This window comes from Cnephaeus nilssonii (assembly GCF_951640355.1).
Source record: "Cnephaeus nilssonii genome assembly, chromosome: 4".
In the NCBI taxonomy this organism is placed as follows: Eukaryota; Metazoa; Chordata; class Mammalia; order Chiroptera; family Vespertilionidae; genus Cnephaeus; species Cnephaeus nilssonii.
In genome coordinates, this window is record NC_137075.1 from 67,472,259 (window position 1) to 67,491,745 (window position 19,487).

At 53.0% G+C, this 19,487-nt stretch overlaps 1 protein-coding gene across 1 annotated transcript in view; it reads right to left on the reverse strand.

The window, feature by feature from the left end:
* Window positions 1-1,027: 1,027 nt before the first annotated feature.
* ITGA11 (integrin subunit alpha 11) overlaps window positions 1,028-19,487 on the reverse strand; it is a 118,349-nt gene continuing 99,889 nt past the window's right edge. Inside the window, exons 21-30 of the mRNA XM_079768683.1 lie at window positions 17,388-17,486; window positions 15,882-15,958; window positions 13,931-14,020; window positions 12,779-12,869; window positions 11,201-11,314; window positions 10,888-10,974; window positions 8,906-9,016; window positions 8,703-8,798; window positions 4,780-4,893; window positions 1,028-4,080 (exon numbers count right to left, since the gene is read on the reverse strand). Coding sequence (XP_079624809.1) covers window positions 4,009-4,080; window positions 4,780-4,893; window positions 8,703-8,798; window positions 8,906-9,016; window positions 10,888-10,974; window positions 11,201-11,314; window positions 12,779-12,869; window positions 13,931-14,020; window positions 15,882-15,958; window positions 17,388-17,486 — 951 coding nt within the window. The 3' untranslated portion in view covers window positions 1,028-4,008. The remainder of the gene's footprint in view (window positions 4,081-4,779; window positions 4,894-8,702; window positions 8,799-8,905; window positions 9,017-10,887; window positions 10,975-11,200; window positions 11,315-12,778; window positions 12,870-13,930; window positions 14,021-15,881; window positions 15,959-17,387; window positions 17,487-19,487) is intronic.

Sequence of the window (19,487 nt, forward strand, 5' to 3'; positions counted from 1 at the left end):
CTGGGGGTTTTGTCCGTAGCTGCCACCAAGATTGGCCCCAGGGCAGCTGAGAAAGGCTGCCCTGTTTAAGAAACTGACATTGACGATTAGAGACTAACAGAATTTTGTGGCTCTAGGTCAGTGGTCGGCAAACTCATTAGTCAACAGAGCCAAATATCAACAGTACAACAATTGAAATTTCTTTTGAGAGCCAAATTTTTTAAACTTAAACTTCTAATGCCACTTCTTCAAAGTAGACTCGCCCAGGCCGTGGTATTTTGTGGAAGAGCCACACTCAAGGGGCCAAAGAGCCGCATGTGGCTCGCGAGCCGCAGTTTGCCGACCACTGCTCTAGGTTGCTGGTTCTCTATAAGTTTTAATGGGCTTGAAATTACCGTATTTTCTGGCGTATAAGACGACTTTTTAACCCAGGAAAATCTTCTATACGCCCAGTCATCTTATACGCCGGAAAATACGGTACATCATAGAAATCGGATTTGGGAGGTCTGGGTGGAACTTAGTCTGTGGTTCCGATTGAGGTGGCTCTGGGTACATAATCTACTTTAAGAGGCACAAATTGCCCTCTGAGCTTGCATGCCTACACCATCTAATGCCAGAGAGAAGCAGCACTTATCCCTGGATTTCTCCTTTCCAGCTCTCAGCTGGCCGGAACTGACACCACAGTGATGTCCATTTCCCCGAAGAACACTGAGGACCCTTGAGTCTACCCACGATTTGCCCCTCAGTTTCTGTGTCTTCTCTGAGGGGCTGCCCTTCCACATGGGCTCTCACCATGTCAGAGTCAACAGTGATACCACCCAGGACACCTTGCCCACCTCATTTCATAACTTCTTGTTGGAGGCCTTTCTCCTCTATCAGACAGTGAGCCTAGAACTTAAAAAATCCCCACAATCCATGGGCCAAATTACAAAACCATCTTCTGTCGGGAATTTGGTTTACAAGAGTCAGACCTTGCCCAGGCACGTTTTTCTCCTGCGCACTTGCTTGTTGCAGACTTGCTTAAGTATTACGTGGCCACCTGGAAGTCAAAGCAGCTGGTTTAGAGTATTGTCTAGGATGGGTCTAATGCTTTTAAGATAGTGAACAATACTGAACCATTTTTAAGTGAGTTACATTTCATGTTAACACTTGAGTTCAGCCCTTAGCTCCATCATCAATTACTCTTCTACCAGATAGAACATTGCTAGTAACATCCATCTGTGAACCACAATATGAATTTTAATGTTGATTTGAGGTTGCACTTTGGGTTGCTTGCCACTACGTATCAAAACTGCTGTTCATTTCCTCTCCCAGACAACAGCAAAAATCTGCAGCAAATCCCACTCTGGAGACTTGCTGGAATGAGAAAGTCTTCCAAACTGCAGGCTGGAGCGGAGTTAATTTGAACAACATTATGATGATAACACAATTCCCATTACTCATCATGAAAGGGCACCTGTGCATGTTAACCCCTTGTATGTTTTCTAGCCTATATGTTCACTTGCCTGCTGACCTCATCTGTCAGCAGCAGGGGAACTTTGAAGCAAAAAATGATGCCTTGGGTCCTCTCCCAACCAATTAAATCTGGATCCCTGGGCTGGGCCTTTGCATAGGTATCTGTTAAAGCTCCCAGGTGATTCTAATATGCAGCCAGGCCTGAGAAATGGCTCTAGCATGAGACTCTGCACAATATAAGATGCATCTTCTCCGCTTGCCCTACCAGGCACTCTTAAGCCAGTCTTAGATGTTTATACCCAGAGCAAATACATTGGGAAAGGGAAATTGATAAGAAAAAGAGAAAGACAATACAAAGGGCTTAAAGATGCAAGCCTCCCATTCTTTTAATCTTATCAGTTGTTCTTGGTGTAGGGCTGGGGGAGGCATGGAAGGCCTGGAGTTCTGGGAATAGGTTGCCTTTGAGAGTCCAGAGGTTGCAATTCAGTGACTTCTGGCTGCATCTGACCTGCAATACATTTTGTTTGGCCTGCAGTGTGGTTGTACATGGAAATTAAAGAAAAAAAATTAGAATTCCAGTCTCTAAAAGTAAGGTTCCAAAAAGTATTCTCTCAGTTGATTTTTGACAGGACTTGGTGCTTAAAGTGTGGGTTCATCGATTCTCCTTCAGCAAGGTTACTCCATTCATGGGGATAATAGCTCAAATGAAATATGATTTTAAAATGTTTCCTTCTGACTTTGGTTTTACCATTTGAGAAAAACATATCCCCATACATTTCTTTTGCTCCTTCACAAAGCCCTTTTCAGGCAGGGTTAGAACCTGGGATTAGTCTCGATTTTGCTGTGGAACCTAGGACTACCTCTTAATTTCACTGGTTCTGAGGGTCCACATCTATGGGGGAACAAGATCAAATAATTTGTAAGGTTCTACTTCTGGCTCCTTGGGATTACAGTAGCACAGAAACAGAATGGAGACCAGTTGGTCTAAGAGCAGCCTGTGTGTAAAGGTGGAGACACCCGAAGTCAGGGTGTGAGAAGGTCAGCACTGACATCCAGCTTGGAGAAGTCTGGGAGGTCTGGGAGGACTGGGAGGGGAGAGCGGGAACTAAGGGGTAGAAGCTACAGTGACATGTGGGTTTCAGCCATCCAAATTGGCCAAAGATGGAATGGCTGGTCTTGGGAGGGGGAGAGTGCCCCGTCACTGGAGATGTCCATCGCACACCAGGCAGCCACGTGAGGGAGCAAGTGGTGGACAAGGCCCTCCCACCACACGATGGGGGGGAAGTAGGAAGCCTCTTTTCATCCCCCTCCTCTCCTTTAAAGAACAGAGTGCATTAGCTAGGACCTTTTGCCCACAGAAAGGGAAGTCAGCACCTTGGTTGTTTTTAGACACTACATTTTTTTTATTTTTAAAAAATAGTTACGACAGTAAAGGTCGTACTATGTGACGGGGACAGATGCCTTTGATGTATCCCCCTTTCATTTCTACCTCAAAACAAGGCTAAGGCATAAATTACTCGGCTTGGGCACCAGCTGTGCCTCTGGTCCTCACGGCGCCGTCATTGGTGGTACCACTTGTCCCATGGGCGGGCGGGTCAGATATTTGCCACTGAGGGGGTCCCTGTACCGGCCTCATTCAGTGCATTCCGGAGAGGAGAACCCCTTTCCTGTGCACAGTGGATGGAAGGGAGGGTTGGAAGGGTGTGTGTGCGAAGGGACGGGTGATACAGGGAGGGGAGGCTCCCCACCCTCACCCTGTGCCCGGCTTGCCCCAGGAAGACTGTGGGAATGTGGAGCTATAGGGGATTAGAGGGGGTTGTGTCACCCACATGCTTCTGGATGTACCTTCTGGGAACAAAAGCGGTGGGGAAGGGGGGGGGCATGGGATGGGGGTCGCAAGCACCATGGGGGAGTGTGTGGCAGTCAGTGTGAACATATGGGGGTGCCTCCCCATCTCTGTGTGGGTGCCTGGTTTCTGGATTCCAGCTGCCTGTCCGTCACAGTCTCCATGTCCCAGAGTCTTCATCCCTGGCCCTCCTCCGTCATCATTGAGCCCTTGCTGTTCAGGGGAAGCTCGGGGACCCATCTCCTTCTTGGGGAAGGGGTAGGCATGACTCAGGAGCTGTTGGCAGCGTGGGGGTGGAGGACAATACAAAATTCAGATCTGCTGTCCCACTGGGTCCTATTGGTAGTAGCGGCCTGGAGTGCACCGAGTGGGTCTGCATTTGCAGTCTTCCTCTCTGGGTTTCTTCTGAGGAGGATTAGGAATTCCTAGCACCTTAATGGTGGGGGTAGCCAACCTCCCAGAGCCTGGGGGAGGCTTTGGGGTGTGCCTTGGGAGAGGTCCCTTTCTATTCCTAGGGATCTCTGTTGGAGGTGTCTCGGTCTCCCAGTAGGGCAGTCCCTCTTAAAACTGGCTTGAGTTCCCTTCAGAGGGAGCAGGCTTGGTTTCTCAGATGAGGTCAAGTGCAAAGCGAGCTGGCATCCTCTCTGCCCCAGCTCCACGGGGCCAGCGGCCTGAGCCTGCACACCGCCTGGCCCTGGCCCCATCAACTCGCAGCCTCCTCAGGAGCCTCACTCCAGCGCTTTGGGCGTGGGGTCCAAGCCGGGCTCCCTCCTGCGCTTGGCACTTTTAAAGAAGCCGAGCTGTGGGGAGGCAAAGGCAGAAAGAAGTCTCAGGAGTGGGCAGAGTGGACAAGGCCTAACTCCCCTCCCTTGCTGTCCCTCCACTAATCCTCAGGCATCTTCCCTCAGAAGGCTTCCAGAATACCCCAGCTCAGGACCACGAGTACCCGCTGTCCCTCCCCAGCTCTCTTCGGACCACTTAATTGGTGAGGGGGCACTGGAGCAGAGTGAAGAGAGCCTGAGTCTGGAGGCAAGAAGCCTTGCTGTGTGACCCTGCCCCAGGTAACACTCTTCTCTGGGCCTCCTTCACCTTCTCTGTAACAGAAGGAGGTTGAGATCAGGGCTTCTTACCCTGAGGCTCAGTGACAGCGAAGGGCTTTGAAGTGTTTAACAGCCTGCCTTTGTTGGAGACATTTTGTGGTGGTGTGTACATGCTGTTTTTCTGATGGGAGGAACCTTAGCGCTCATCAGGTTCTCAAAGGGGCCTACAAAAGGGTGGGAGCCATAGGTTGAGTGCCCTCTGGTGGCCAATCAGCCTGTGGTGATGAGGGGTGGGTGCTGTGGCAGCAGGCAAGTTCTGGGAAGGAGGCTAGGCAGGTGCCAGCTCGCATGGGGAGTAGAACATGGGGACTGGCCACAGGGCCCAGAGGTTGGAATCCCAGGCATGGGCCAACCAGCCAGGATGCTGCTCCCCACCGCCACCCTGTGGGGGGCCCTCACCTTCCACAGTGCCAGGACCAGCAGGGCCAGCAGCAGGAGGCCCCCCAGTGTGCTGCCCACAATGATCCAGATGGGGATCTGCCAGTCTTCTTGCTTGGAGATCTCAAACGTGATCTGCAAGGGGAGGAGGGACACCAGGGGAATAGATAGTGTCCTGGGGCCTGGGTGGCGCCTGGGGCCTGGAGCGCAGGAGACCGCTGGCCCCTGGCGGGAGAGCTGCGTCCGCTTCCTTAGGGAAAGCTGCAGGGGGGAGGTCGGGTGGCATTCAGCCTGCAGAGGCCTCGGAGCCCCCAGCCCCTGCACAGTGGACACCTGAGTTAAGTGGCCCAGGTGATCCTACCTCCTCTTTGAGACATTTCCTGCCTCTTGTCTTTGCTGCTTCCTCAATCATCTCCCAAACTTCTAAATGTTGGCATGTCCCATGGTTCTGCCCTTGGACATCTTCTTTATCTACAGTCACTCACTCCCTGGTGAGCTCAGGGCCGACTTACATAGTGGGCACAGTGGGCATGGTGCCCAGAGGCCCACAAACACGATCTTACTTATTTTAAAAAAATGTTTTTATTGATTTAAGAGAGAGGGATAGAAAGATAGAAACATTGATGAGAGAGAAACATCGATTGGCTGCCTCCTGCACACCCCCTACTGGGGATCGAGCCTGCAACCTGGGCATGTGTCCTGACCAGGAATTCAACCAGTGACCTCTTGGTTCATGGGTTGATGCTCAACCACTGAGCCACACTGGCCAGGCCTAACTTCTTTTAAAATTAGAGGATATCAATGAATATCATCTTGCCTGGATTATATTTGTCTTTATACGTACACAGTCATACAATGGTAATTAATTTTTTTTTAATAGAGGAAGGAGCGCCGGAGGCAAAAGTGTCCAGGGCCATGGAAGGCCTAATGCAGCCCTGGGCGAAGTCAGTCAGGGCTTTGGCCATCTATACTCTGACCACTCACGTTTCTACGTCTACCCGGACTCTCTAGGTTCATATCCGACTGTCTGCATGGCCTGCCTGGCACCTTCAGCAGGTCCCAAAGCAAACTCTTGATCCCACTCCTCACCCTCAATCCTGTTCTTACAATGTATTTCCCATCAAAGCAAATGACAGCAGCATCGTCCTTGCTGTTGCACAGGCCCGAAACCTTGTATTTGTCTCACATCCACATGGACTCCATCAGCAAAGTCTGACTGTTTTACCTTTGAAACACCCAGAATATGGCCACTCCTCTCACTTCCAGGGCTACCTCCTTGGTCTGAGCACCCTCATCTCCCATCTGGAGACGGCACTAGCCACCTCCCTGCTTCTGCCTTGCCTCCTACAGTCTGTTCTTTTTGTTTGTTTTTTGTTAATCGTCACTGAGGATATTTTCCCATTGATTTTTAGAGAGAGTGGAAGGGAAGGGGAAAGACACAGAGAGACATCCATGTGAGAGAGAGACAGGTATTGGCTGCCTTCCGCACACGCCCTGACCAGGGCCAGGAATCGAGCCTGCAACCTAGGTACGTGCCCTTGACTGGAATTGAACCCAGGACCCTTCAGTCCACAGGCTGATGCTCTAGCCACTGAGCCAAACCGGCTAGGGCCTACAGTCTGTTCTTGGCAGAGCATCCAGAGAAAGGCAGTTCTCTGCTCTGCTCTGCTCTGCTCAGAGCCTCCAAGTCTCCGTTCCATCTCACTCAGAGTAGAAAAATAGAGTCCTTGCCCTGGCCTGCAAGGGCCTACCTACACTCTCTGGCCCTGCCTACCTCCCTGACCTCATCTCCCACTGTCCCTCTCGTTCTCTACTCCAGCCCTCCAGCCACCTGGCCTCCAACATGCTAAGCATACCTGCTGTTGGGCCTTTGCATTGCTGTTCCTTCTGCTGGCATGGCTCATAGTCTCTGTCCGATGTCACTTTATTGGAGAGCTTTCCCTAATCTCCCGTATAAAATAGTGCCCCTGAATCTCCACCCTTATGTGCTTGCAATTTTTTTTGCAGACTTCATCATTACTTGATGCGACTTCATCATCACTTGATGCTTTTGAGCAGGTTTACAGTTGTTCATATGGAAAAATATATAATAATTAATGAATAATAAAAGAATAAACTGTTTTGCATACTGACAACTGTAAACCTACTTTTGCCCCCCTGTATTTATGTTAATTGCCTTTCTTCCCACTGAAGGTCAGCTCCAGGAGAGCAGGCTTTCCCTGATTTGTTCACTGCTCTATCCTCTGAGCAGGGCCTGGGCCTGGGACAGAGCCAGGGGCTCAGTGAACATGTTGAGTGACTGACCGTCGGCACCCCTGCACAGCGTGGTGGGGTCCTGGCTTGGCCACTGAGTCACTTTTTAACCTGAGGCAAGTCCCTGCTTCCCTGCTGCCTTATCTCACACAGCCTCAGTTTCCACACCTGAAAAATGAGGCTGTGGGGACATACATCAAAGATAACATGTGAAGAAATGGTTATAATAGCTGGCTCATAGTTAGGGTTCAACAAACCATAGGTCCCTTATATGTTCTTTCCATCCCTGCAGGCTGGACCTTGCTCTGCCTTCCCACCCCCGGCCCCTGGCACAGAGCTGAGCCAACACGGGCTTACGGTATTGCTGGATTTCAGAAAGAGAAGTGAGGCATCCAGAAAGCATAAGAAAGGTTTTGGGGTGGGGGCTGGGAATGGAAGGAGAAGGAGAATTCATTTAAGAGACTTGAACTAGTGTGGAAAGGGGCGCGCGCGCGCGTGTGTGTGTGTGTGTGTGTGTGTGTGTGGCCTATACCATGCCTCTTCTCTCTTGGTCACCTGGAAAATTCTAACACATCGCAGGATTCAGTTCAAGTGGGCTGTCTCCTGAAAGCTTTCCCTGGTCTGGCCACCTCCCACCCCCAGCACCTGTGCTCACCCCCAGATCGAGTCCACGCTTTGCTGTCCTTGTTCCTTTGCACCCCCTAGTAGGTCTGAGTCATAGAGGGGACACCCAACAAACGCTGAATGAATGAATGAACAAATCAAACCACTCCTGGGGTGGGGCCCCTGAGTGCTGCCTCTGGTTTCTGCACCTGCTAGCCCTTCGCCTGGCACACCCACCCTGTTTGTGACGGGTATCTGTGTGTTTCCTTAAGGGCTGGCTTCTAGCCCATGCCTGCTTTCTCTCCAGCGTCTGCTGGGGAGGGACTGGGGGCGTTTACTCGGCATCTGGTATTGAATGCTCACCTGGAGGCCAGGCTGGCAGTTTGGGGACATGGCCAGTGGAGGGCAGCAGTGCCTCACGCCTGAAGTGCCTCTATCCAGAGGACTGAACTCTTCAAGACACAACTTCTCATTTCCCCGCTGAGCACTGCCCAGAGCCCCACCCCTTTCCCAAACTTTGATTCAAGCCATTTTGATCTGCTTTTACCCAATACGACAAGCGTCAATACCAAGGTATCTCACACCCATTGGCCTTCACCAATTCAGTTCATGCCAGACTTCTAAAGCACAGTCACATGGTTTCATTAGATAAGAGGTGCGAATGGATGGGGGCGAGCACAGGTGTGGGGCTGTCATTCTAGGCTGCCAGCCTGCCCAAGGCAGCCTCCCTCTGCTGGGGCCACGAGCCGCCGGGCAGGCTGCCCTGGGCTCCAGTTTCAGGTTCCTGTAGTGTCAAATGCACAGGTTCCCTCCCTCCTCTGCCACATGGGGCTGTTGTGGTGCAGAGCCTGGGGCCCCCGAGGCCTGGGCAAATGCCTGCTTCTGGCCCCCTGTCCACTTTTGCCCCCCAAGGCCTATTTGTCTTGCTTTTCTCTCTCCTCTGATGCTACACTAACTGCTGGCGTGCCTGTCCATCTCTCTCTTGCAGGAACACACGGTAGAGGTGTAGGAAAACTGTAGGGGAAGGGGTAACCCTTACCAAGCTGGCCTGGCTCAAGCCCACGTCTGCAGGGTTCCCAGGGGCTCACCTGGCGGCTGGGATCCTCCTCTCGGAAGATGAAAGGACTGTGGAACTGCCTCTGCAAGGCGGCGTTGACCGTGATTCTCATCAGCTTGTACTTGAGCTGTACAATCAGAGGCCTTGTCAGAAGCGGGCCCCTCCCCGGTGGGAGACTCCCCAGCACCCACCTTCCCTTCCCCCCTGCCAGCCTCGCCCAGGTGCTCTACTTACTGCCTTTAGGGAGCGCAACCACAGGTTCCCCAGCAGATGGAAATGGATTTCCTGGTTGGGGGCCAGCCTCACATGGCAGTTGATGGAGACTACGTCAGAGTTGCTGTGATTCTGAAAGAGAGGTGGGTCTCGGGGGGTGAGCAACCAGGCTCTGGGGGGAGGGGTGGCAGAAACCTAGCCGTGACCTGAGAGTGTGAGCAGAGGCCGGGCCACCAGAGAGATGGCTCAGCTGCACTGCTAGGCCAAGGAGGGTTTTGTTCTTTGGGGAGAGGGGCCGAGGACGGGACCAGGTGGCGGTAGGGAGGGGACGCATGGTCTGGGGCTGCCAGAGGGTGGCTGGAGACAAGGTAAGGATGGTGTATCTGATGCTGCATTTGAAGTTGTGCATATTGGATATATTCCAGGAACAAAGTTTTGGTTCAATGTTAGGGAACCTATAAATGTCATCACCATATAAACAGCTTAAAGGAAAAAAATTAGATGATTACTGTATCAGATGCAGAAGAAGCATTTTAGGGACTTCAACTTCAGTTTATGATAAAAGCTCCTGGGGAACTTCCTGAATCTGAATAAAGGGTATTTATAAAACACTTACAGCAAGTATCATATTTAATAATGAAAAATTAAAAACAATGCCTTTAAAATCAGGATCAAAACAAGACTGTCATCATTTCTGTTTATCATTACCCTGGAGGTCCTAGCCAGAGCAATAACACAAGAAAAACAATTTATTAGACGTGAATGGTAAAGCTAAAGCTATTATCGTCAGCAGATGATATCATCTTAATAGAAAACCCAAACAAATCATCAAATAGTTACAATGTATTCGGTCAAAGTTACTTGTATCCCTCTTTTACATCCACTTCAACCCTACCCAGCCTCAAGTCTTCAGTAAAATGCACTACATTCAAAAAATGCTTTGTGTGAAGCACTTGTTTGGGGAAATCAGATCATAACAGCTAAGATATTTTGTCTGGGCAAGGAATAATGAAAGCATGCACAGAAATAGGTGTCTGGGGACAGAGGCAGCTGTGAGGATAGAAACCTGGAAACCAGCAGGTGTCTTAGCGAGGGCTTTGGGAGTTGAAGCTGAGCTGCCTTTCATTTCTGGGGCAGGGAGGCCCCAGTTGATTCAATGTCTCCAATACAAGTCACGTATGTTCTGGCCCCCACTGCAATGCTCCGTCTGGCTTCCTCCCCTTCCCTCTGCTTATCTGTATTCGATGGCTCTTTTAGGCTCAAATGCAAGTCCACTAGCTCTGTTCTTTTTAAAAATTATTATTACCTTTTGATCCCCTTCATCCATTTTCCCACGCTCACCCCCTGCTTCTGACTACCACCCATCTGTACTCTGTACCTATAAGCTTGATTTTTTAAAAAAGGATTCCACATATAAGTAAGATCATACAGTATTTGTCTTTGTCTAACTTATTGCACTTAGCATAATGCCCTCAAGGTCCAAATACATTGTCCCAAATGGCAAGATTTTTTCCTTTCTTATGCTGAATAATATTCTATTGCATATATCTATGTCTATGTCTATATATCATATCTATCATCTCTAGCTCTAGCTCTCTATATCTCATAATGTCTTTATCCACCGATGGACACCTAGGTTATTTCCATATCTTGGCTGTTGTCTGCAGTGAACATGGGGGTGCAGGTAACTTTTCAGGCTAGTGTTTCCATTTTCTCTCGCTGTTCTTTTACTCCAGTTTGCGCCTGTTGTCATTCTCTTGACACGTATCGCAGGCCTGTTCCCTGGCTTCGAGGCGCTCATTCTGTCTCCTGAGAGATGGTGAGCTCACCGAGGGCAAGAGGTACCTTTTCCTGATTGTTTCCTCTTGGTCTGAGGCTGGGCACATGGGAGCTCAATGAACTCTTACAAACGATGGGCCAAGGAGAGAAATAGCCCCGAGCTCGAGCTCACGCAGCACTCTCTCCCCGCCACCCCCATGGCTCTCGGTTTGGGGGACACTCACCAGCTGTGGGGTGCGACTCAGGTCTTCCTCCGTCGGGGAATGCCGGTACTCAGTGCTGTTTCCCCAAACGTTACAGGACGTGTTCGCCTGCAGGAGGGATACACACAGCCACTTCACAATCAGCGCCCCAAACTCAGCATCCGGGCGCCAAACTCAGGATCCGTGCGTTCTTCCTCCTCCTCTGCCAGAGGAGGCCCAGCGGGGCGTGGTTTGGGGCGAAGGAGCTGGGGTCTGAGGGCTTGGGACACACCGAAGGGTATGTCTGTCTTCGCCCGGTCCCCTCCCCTCAGCCAGCTCCTGAGGGCAGTGGTACCTGGTCGGTGAGGAAGTCCCTCAGCATCAGCAGCCGGTTGCCACTCCTGGTGGCGATGGGCACGGTGATCTTCATCATCACCCCGTGGACGGGGAACAAGCCCAAGTTTTGGATCTGTGGCCCGAGAGGGAGAGGTGTCGGTGCTCCAGCAGCAGCTGGGGGAGGGGAGGTGGAGAACAAGGTCCCCAGCCAGGCCTGGGAAACAGGCCTCTTCAAGCCCCCTGGCATTTTCACTGGGAGCTTGGAGGCTCTGCCAATCACCCCGGGCTCAGGGACCTGAGGGGGTGGGCTCCTGCAGTGGGGGCGGCAATGAGACTGGAGAGCAAGGGTTGCATTTATTGTCAACTCCTCTTGTCTCGGGGGGGATTTTGTTGCCTGGCACTGGTGGCCCCCTGGGGGTGGAGATGGTGACAGCAATTAATTTTTTATGAGACATCATTAATTAGTGAAGAATATAAATAGTGTGATAGTTCACATTCTAGCCATGACACACTTGGTGTTAGAGCTGCAGTGGTAACAGGAAGGCTTTGGAATCAGAAAGACTGGGAATAGAACCCAGGGCTGCTGTCACGCATGAGCTGTGTGGTCTTGGGCAGGTAACTAAACCTCTTGGATGAGCCATCCAGGTCTCAGTGAGCCTGATGTGCCGTGTCCATCTGTCAGCCTGCCTCTGACTCTCACACAGCATTCAGAGGTGGGGGAGACTGCAGGCCCACCGCGGCAGGCATCGCTAAGCTGCCTCCGAATTCTCCTCTCACCGTCCTTCGTGACAGAAACCACGACAAAAAGCTTCTTACAGCTAAATCACAACGTTCTGGACAATGAGAGGTAACTGGAAGTGTGAGGAACTGCCAAGGAGTTTATTCCTGCTCCTTGTCCCTTTCTTCTTCCTGTTGCCTGAGGAGTGAGGACGTGATGGCTGGAGCTGCAGCCTCCTTGGACTGTGAGGTGAACTCGAGGCTGATGATTGCATGTTGGGGAGGGTGGAACATGAGGAGAGAGAGGAGATGCAACCCTGGATGACTCTGTGAAGCTGCCAACTCTGGACTCTTGTATGGGAGAGAATAAACCCTGGGGCCTTTAGACCACTTTAAAAAAATTATGCGCAGCCACACCTAATTTTCACTGACACGTTCTCTCAGAGCAGCCCTGTTATTTTCCAGATGAGGACTGAGAGGCCCAGAGAGAGGAAGTGACTTGCCTAAAATCATCCAGTGAGTGGGTAGCAGGTTTAAGGTGACCCTGAGCTCTAGCAATGATTTCTTTCTTTTTTTTTTTTTTTTAAAAAAAAGGATTTCAGAGAGGAAGGGAGAGGGAGAGAGAGATAGAAACATCAATGAAGAGAGAGAATCATTGATCGGCTGCCTCCTGCACACACCACACCAGGGATCAAGCCCACAACCTGGGTATAAGTCCTTGACAGAAATCGAACCCTGACCTGGTTCATAGGTCGACCGACACTCAACCACTTAGCCACCCGGGCCGGGCATTAGCAATGATTTCTGATTCCTCCCCTCCCAAGTGGGGGACCCTCGGCTCCTGCCCTTCACTCTCTTCCTGGCTCCCCTCCAGCCTTACCTTGAAAACGCAGTGGAAGGGAGGCCCACTGCCATTGTAACTCTCCAGGGAGCTGTTGGGCTTGACCTCGTAGTGGCTCAGACTGCTGCTCCTGCAGGGACAGAGGACAGGCGGCCGTGACTCGTCAGCGTTGGCCAGGCGGGTAAATGAACGAAAAAGGGTGGGCACAAAAATAGGTTTCCTCTTGTGCCCATCGGGAACACTGTGTTGGGAAGGTTTCTGGGCTCAGCAGGAATAACAGCTGACATTCAGCAGCAACGTCTGCCTGGTGTGTGGGACGGGCACGAGCCGGGAGTGCCAGTTATTGGCCACCCCTGCCCTAGACTCTCAGCCCAGGCATGGCCTCTTCTGAGCGTGAACGTGCCCACTGTGCACCATTCCAGCCTCTAGTGGAGGTCGTGGGAGGGCCTGAGCTTGCTGTGTGTGTGCTGCTCTGTCCAGACGTCTCCATCTGCCTGGGAGCTCTCAGAGGACAGGCTGGGCCAGTGGCACACCCAGGGGGTGGAGTGTGAGCAGCCCGCGAGGGAGGAGCATTTTCTCACAGACGGTGTTTGGAATTGCTGGGGCAAGGTGGTAATGAGAAGCAGAAGGACTCAGTAGGTTTTATTACTATTTTAAAATTCTCCACAGATCATGCCCTCCTTATTGCCTACACCTGGGTGGATACCGCCTGCTGCCCCGCCCTCCCCATTTGACCTGCTGAGAGCTCCCTGGGGGCCAGGTCTGTGTCTCCTCCTTCCTCTGTTTTTTTTTTTTTTTTTTAATTTTAAAAAATATATATTTTTATTGATTTCAGAGAGGAAGAGAGAGAGATATATATATTAATGATGTGAGAGAATCATCGATCGGCTGCCTCCTGCATGCCCCCTATTGGGGATTAAACCTACAACCCGGGCATGTGCCCTGACTGGAAATCACCATGACCTCCTGGTTCATAGGTTGACGCTCAATCACTGAGTCACACAGCCTGGGCCTCCCTCTGTTTTGATTCCATCTCCCCACCATGGATGAAGGAGCTGTTTCTCTGACCCCTCAGGGGCCCTCTTGGCTCCATCTCATAGTCCCTCAGCACTGGGGCCCGGCTTCTGGGGCCTCTGACCCTACCAGGCCCGGCCCTCCTCCCATGCCTCCCCTCCCTGGGCCCCGGCCCACCTGGTGAAGAGGATGTCGGCCTCATATTTGAGGTGGAAGCGCAGGAGGGCCTTGTTGTCTTCCTTGGTGCTCTCCTCCTCGTCACTGTCACTGCAAGGAGAGCCAGGCCGCGGGGTCAGGACGGAGCCTGCCCTCCCTCTACCCAGACGATCTCACTGCAGCCAGAGGGGTCTAAGTCACACTGGGAAAGAGCACCCTGGCTCCTGGAGGGCTCCGGGGCTAGTACCTCCCAGGAGGGGAAGGGCTGGGGCTGCTGGGAGCTGATGACATCAGCTTTTCTTTTTTATACGGGTTCCAGGTGTACAATTCTATAATACACCATCAGTATACTGTATTGTGTGTTCACCACCCCAAGCCAAGTCTCCTTCCATCACCATTTATCCCCCCATACCCTTTTCTACCTCCTGCCCCTTTTTAAGTGCAGCACATCTGGGCTGGTGTGGGGCAGGAAAAGACTGGATGGAAGCTGGGAGGACTATGTGGGTGTGGCCATTCATTGCGAGCCCTGCTCCCGGAGCCCCTCATGGGTCAGAGGGCGATGATGCCCGGGCGACAAAGGCTGCCTGCTCTGCCCAAGGAGGGGAAGACAGTGGGGTTCTCAGTAGAGCAGGCTGTTTATCCTTGGGCTCCCCTCCCGGGCTGACGGGTGGGCACTCCCACAGGTTGGCTTCGCTGCCTTGACTGGAGAGTGAACTTAGGAGACGTTTGGAGGGATTTTTGTCAAATGTGTGCCCTTTCCTGCACCATGAATAGGAAAGTAATTTCAGAAAGAAAAAGGTGCGATTTCCTCGTTATATACCCTGAGCTCTATTCCCTGCGGGAGCCTTTCCCCTGACAGGGGTTTAACTCAAAAGGGGATGGTAGTGGACACGCCGCACTGCACGGTCCCCTCCCGCACAGGCCTGATTCTCCAGCACCCGCCGCTGTGCGAGGACACACTGCGCAGGTGCACCCGCCGCTGTGCGAGGACACACTGCGCAGGTGCACTCGTCTCCCGTGAGCAGGACCGTGCTTTCTCAGAGCAGGAAGGGCATGAGGAGGCCTGAGGGGATCTATACATTTTACAAACGGTCTTGGGTCAGGTGAGAATTCCACCCACATGCACAGTTTGTTGAACCACAGACATGCTGGTGGTTGAACCCCAGTGCTCCCTCCCGCGACCTCTGACTTGGGTGTGACTGAGTGTATGTATGTGTGTGAGTGAGTGTATGTGTGGGCATGTGTTGGAAGGCTGGTGTTTGGCTTGCCTTCAGTATTTATTTCTCAGCCAGGAAAAATTCTCAGGAGGGTTTGGGCCATTTACAAGGCTTCAGAGTTACCAGATCCCTTCCTGCCTCCCTTCCCACACAGAGAATGTAATTCTGTGAAAAAGAAAAGAGTGTTTACTACCCACACAGGGGGATTCACCCTGTGAACCCGTAGCAAATTCCCTGGGAGGGAAACAGACAGACAGACAGACCTACACAGAGTAAGGGACGCTCTTTTAAAAATGGACACATTTCAAAGAGGAGAGAGGTGAGCAGGACAGAAAGAGCCCTGGACAAAGAGTAGGACACTAATGTTCAGCTCCCAGTTGTGCTGTGTGTCGTTGGGAAATTCACTCAACCTCTCTGAGCCTCCCCTTTCTTACCTATAACTTGAGATGGGGTGGGGAATAACCCCTGCTTTACCTATCTTAGGGGCTGCAGCGGGGACTGACAGCTATTGTATGCACAGTGCTTTATAACTGGTTTTAAACAGCTGCTACATAAAAATACTACATGAAGATAAAGGTATTATTTATCTTCCAAGAATGAATGGTGGCCGCAGCAGGCAGCCGGTGGCCCTCATTTGGGGACTGACCAGGACCCCACCCCTTTGGGGTAGTTAGGGACAGGGCTTGGCGGGAGACGCAGTGCGGGGAGGGGCAGAGCAGGTGTGCAGGAGGGAGAGGGAGCAGCCAGGCCCTGACCTGCCGGCTGTGAGCTGGACCTCCAGGTGGTGCAGGAAGATGGATTTGCTGAACTCGAAATCTAGACGGAAAGCCACCTGCAAGGAAGAAGGCACTGGAGCTGGGGTGGCTGGGAACTGCGAGTCTGGGCATTGCCTGACCCGCCCTCCCAGCCCCCTGCACCTTGGGTGAGCCCTGCTGGCTGGGAGTGGCCAGGTGCTGAGGAACGGCCTGAGGCCAGTGAGGGGGACACAGCCAGACAACGGCTCCTCTGGCGGGATTCCTGACTGTGGGGCAGCCCCCTGCCCTCCTCCGTTTTTTGTTTTTAGCTTCAGGCAACTAGAAGGCAGCAAGCCCAACTTCGGACTCTCTGCAGGCTTTTAAGGGGAGGGCTTGCTGGTGGGAAGGGGAGCTGGCTGTCACCACGCAGCACAGCCTGTGGGGGCCAGACACGCGGGAGGACAGGCCTCCCACCCCTCCTTCTTGCGTGTGGTGGGTTGAGGCCTGAAGAAGCGTGATGACTGCCCAGGGCCACCCAGAGGTTAAGAGGCACCTGCCTCCTTGTCCAGCAGCCCTCTGGCCACTCTGATGGCCTTTGCCCAGGAGTGGGCCTGGGTCCCTGACTATGGCCCAATGACATCTGACCCTCCTGGCTGCCTTCCCCTCTATGGGGGCGGGGCGGGTGCTGGGGCTTTGCACGGACCACTGTGCTCTTCCCAAGTCTGACCCTCCTGGAGTTTCCCCAGGAGACCTGGGGTCCCCTTCTCCCAGGGAGTGGCATGGGTGGGGAGCTTGTGCTGCACCCGCCTCCAGGACTTCTATCTAGAGCTCCTGGTTTGTCAGAGTCACACCCCAAAACTACCATCCTGACTTGCAGTTCCACTGGGGAGGTTCTCTTAGGAGCCCTAGTTCCCCACCTTGCAGACCCTGCGCCTGGGAACACACTGCTGCTCTCTGGCTGGCTCCTGCCTTGAGCGCCCCTCCATCGGGTCCAGCTTTACAAGCAGCTTAGCTCAGGCCTTCTCTTGCTCGAGAACCCTCAGTGGCTGCCCTTAGGGGTGATGGGCAAACGCCCCCACAATCTGTAGGTCTCCTCCCTTCCCCTTGAATTTGCTTCTCTCCCCACGTCACACACCTATACTCTTGTCACATGCACTTTGAAGCACGTGGTAGGTGCTTGAGAAATGTTAAATTTCTCCCCATGCACAGCACCGAGACAGTGGCTGGATATTTAGACGACTTGCTAGTTTAAAGGATTTAAAGGGGAGTGGGATGATGGCTGAGGGAGGTGGGGTGGCGGGGAAGAGGCCGGGTGCTCTCCCGGGCGGTGGCCTGCTGTCCTGGGGATGCCTGGCTGGTTGGATCATTTGAATGTCATTGCATGGGAGAAACAACTAACATACTTAAAGCCCACCCTCAGGCCTCTCCATCCCTCCCCAGTCCTCCTTTCTGCTCACCTCCATTTCTCTTGCCTCCCTGAGCCTCCCTACCCGCCCTGTTGCCTCCCCAAACGCCCCCAGCCTCAACCTTGGCCTTGGCCCGGAAGAAGGGGTAGCTGACATTGCAGACTTTCTTGTGGAGTCGCCTCTCCTCGTTCACACACTCGATGCTGCCGTCGGAGTCCTCCTGTGGGGTGGGGGGTGGGGGACAGGGGTCAGCAGTTAGATGGGGCCTGAGACCCAGGTCACCCAGGTCTGGGGCACCCTTACCCCCCATTGCCCACTCTGAAGCAGCAGCACAGGCCCTCTGACGCTGGGACCACAGGGGCGCTGGGGGCTCAGGTGGGGCAGTGACGGGGACACTCAGTGGTGCTGGGTTGTGGATAGAGGGGTTCAGAGCTCCTGTGCACACCTTGTCATTCCCTCTGTATCAACCCAGGACTCGGGACTTATCCTGCTTACAGCTGGGGACACGGAGGCCCTGAGATGGGAAGTAACTGGCTCAGGCCACCGGAAGTGGCCCGAGTTGGGATTCGAAGGCTCTCCAGTCTGGCTGTCCTGCCTCCCTCTGGCTTTGCAGCCCTTTAATTGGCCGCGTGTCTTTCTATCAGAAGGATTGCAAAGGCTCTCTGTGAGCCAAGAAATGAGGCTTTTGGGGTCTCGCATGACTTTGTGATTCAGAATAACAGTGGGTGGGATATGGGCTGACTCCTGGTGGGAACTGTGGGGATTTTTCTGAGTCTCCCTCAGGGCTGGCTGCTCCCTTGTCATGAACCCTCCCACCCCCCTGAGCCCCCGCTGCCAGCAGACTTGAAGGCAATGCTTCTTTCTCTTTCCTTTTCCTGCGGCTAACCTTCTCCAAACACTCCCACCACTGTCTGGTTCAGCAGCAGGTCACTCACTGGCTGCTGGACTGGCAGAGTTTAGGGGGTCATGCCACCAGGCTCCCCAGCCTGCCCGGGGCCCTGCTGGGCTAGCTGAGCCCTCGGCACAGGTCCAGGGGGAAGGGACTCACACACAGCATGTGGCTACATGCTGCTGGTTGTGCACTCACTTGCTTGGGTCTCATTTTGCTCATCTGTTAAATGGGGATGATAGTACCTACCACATTTCATTGTTATGAGGATTAAATGACACAATGCATGCAAGTGCAGGGCCTCATTCAATGCCCAGACTCTTGTAATCATTCCATGTATGGCAGCTATCATGAGGGGTCTTTATCCCCACCGTGGGTACTGCACCACTGGGCACAGCCTGGGCACATGCACGTGTGGATGTGGAGATACATCTGTTAGACTGTGTGTGTCGGTCTGCACATGCGTACATGCATGTGCATGTGCCCCGTTGCATGCACATGTAGTATTTGTGTTTGCTTGGATGTTTATGTAGGTTTGTATGTTTTTGCATGTGTGTGTACAAAGTGTGTGTGATAGACAAACACATCTGCATTTGGCTGAGGGGGTGCTCTCCTTGGCCAGATGGTGGGGTCGGGGGTGGGAAGACAGAGGAGAGGCTGGTCTCCAAGCTGTGAGCATCTTCTGGCCGGGCAGACGGCGGCATCTGTGGAGGAGCCAGGCTGCAGGCCAGACCCACACACCACCCGCGTGTGTGTGGACACAGCCCTTGACAGAACACATTTCCTACGTCTCCTTTCCTTCACTTACTGCCAAGCCCCTCCGTGCCACAGAGACAAAATCCCATGATTCCTTCCTCCCAGGGCTATGAATAGACACAGGCTTATAAAGTCCGGGCCAGGGAAGCGGAAAACAGTGGCTGCAGGTTTGGGGCTCAATTTCCCCTAAAGAGACAGCTACAAAGCCTCTGGGCAGGGGAGGCTGGGAAAGGCTCTCAGACGGCCCCTCATCTCAGGGCTGTGGAGGAGGCTGGCGATAGGCCTGGGCCTGAGAGGGCCTGAGTCTGGGGCGGTGCTGGGCAGCGGCTCTGCAGTGGGGGTGAGGACAGAAAGGCACTGACACATGGTCCCCCCACTCCGGGCTCCACGTGGACACTCTGAGATTAACGAGAACAGAGACTGTATCTGCGGGGACCTGGGACACCCCAGCACCCACTGTGACAACGATGTCTTAGTTTACTCAACAGACACGTCTGGAGGATCTTCTGTGTGTCCAGCCCTGGCCCAGCCCTGGGGACACAAGTGGCTAAGTCAGGGCACTTGCACCCCGGGAGT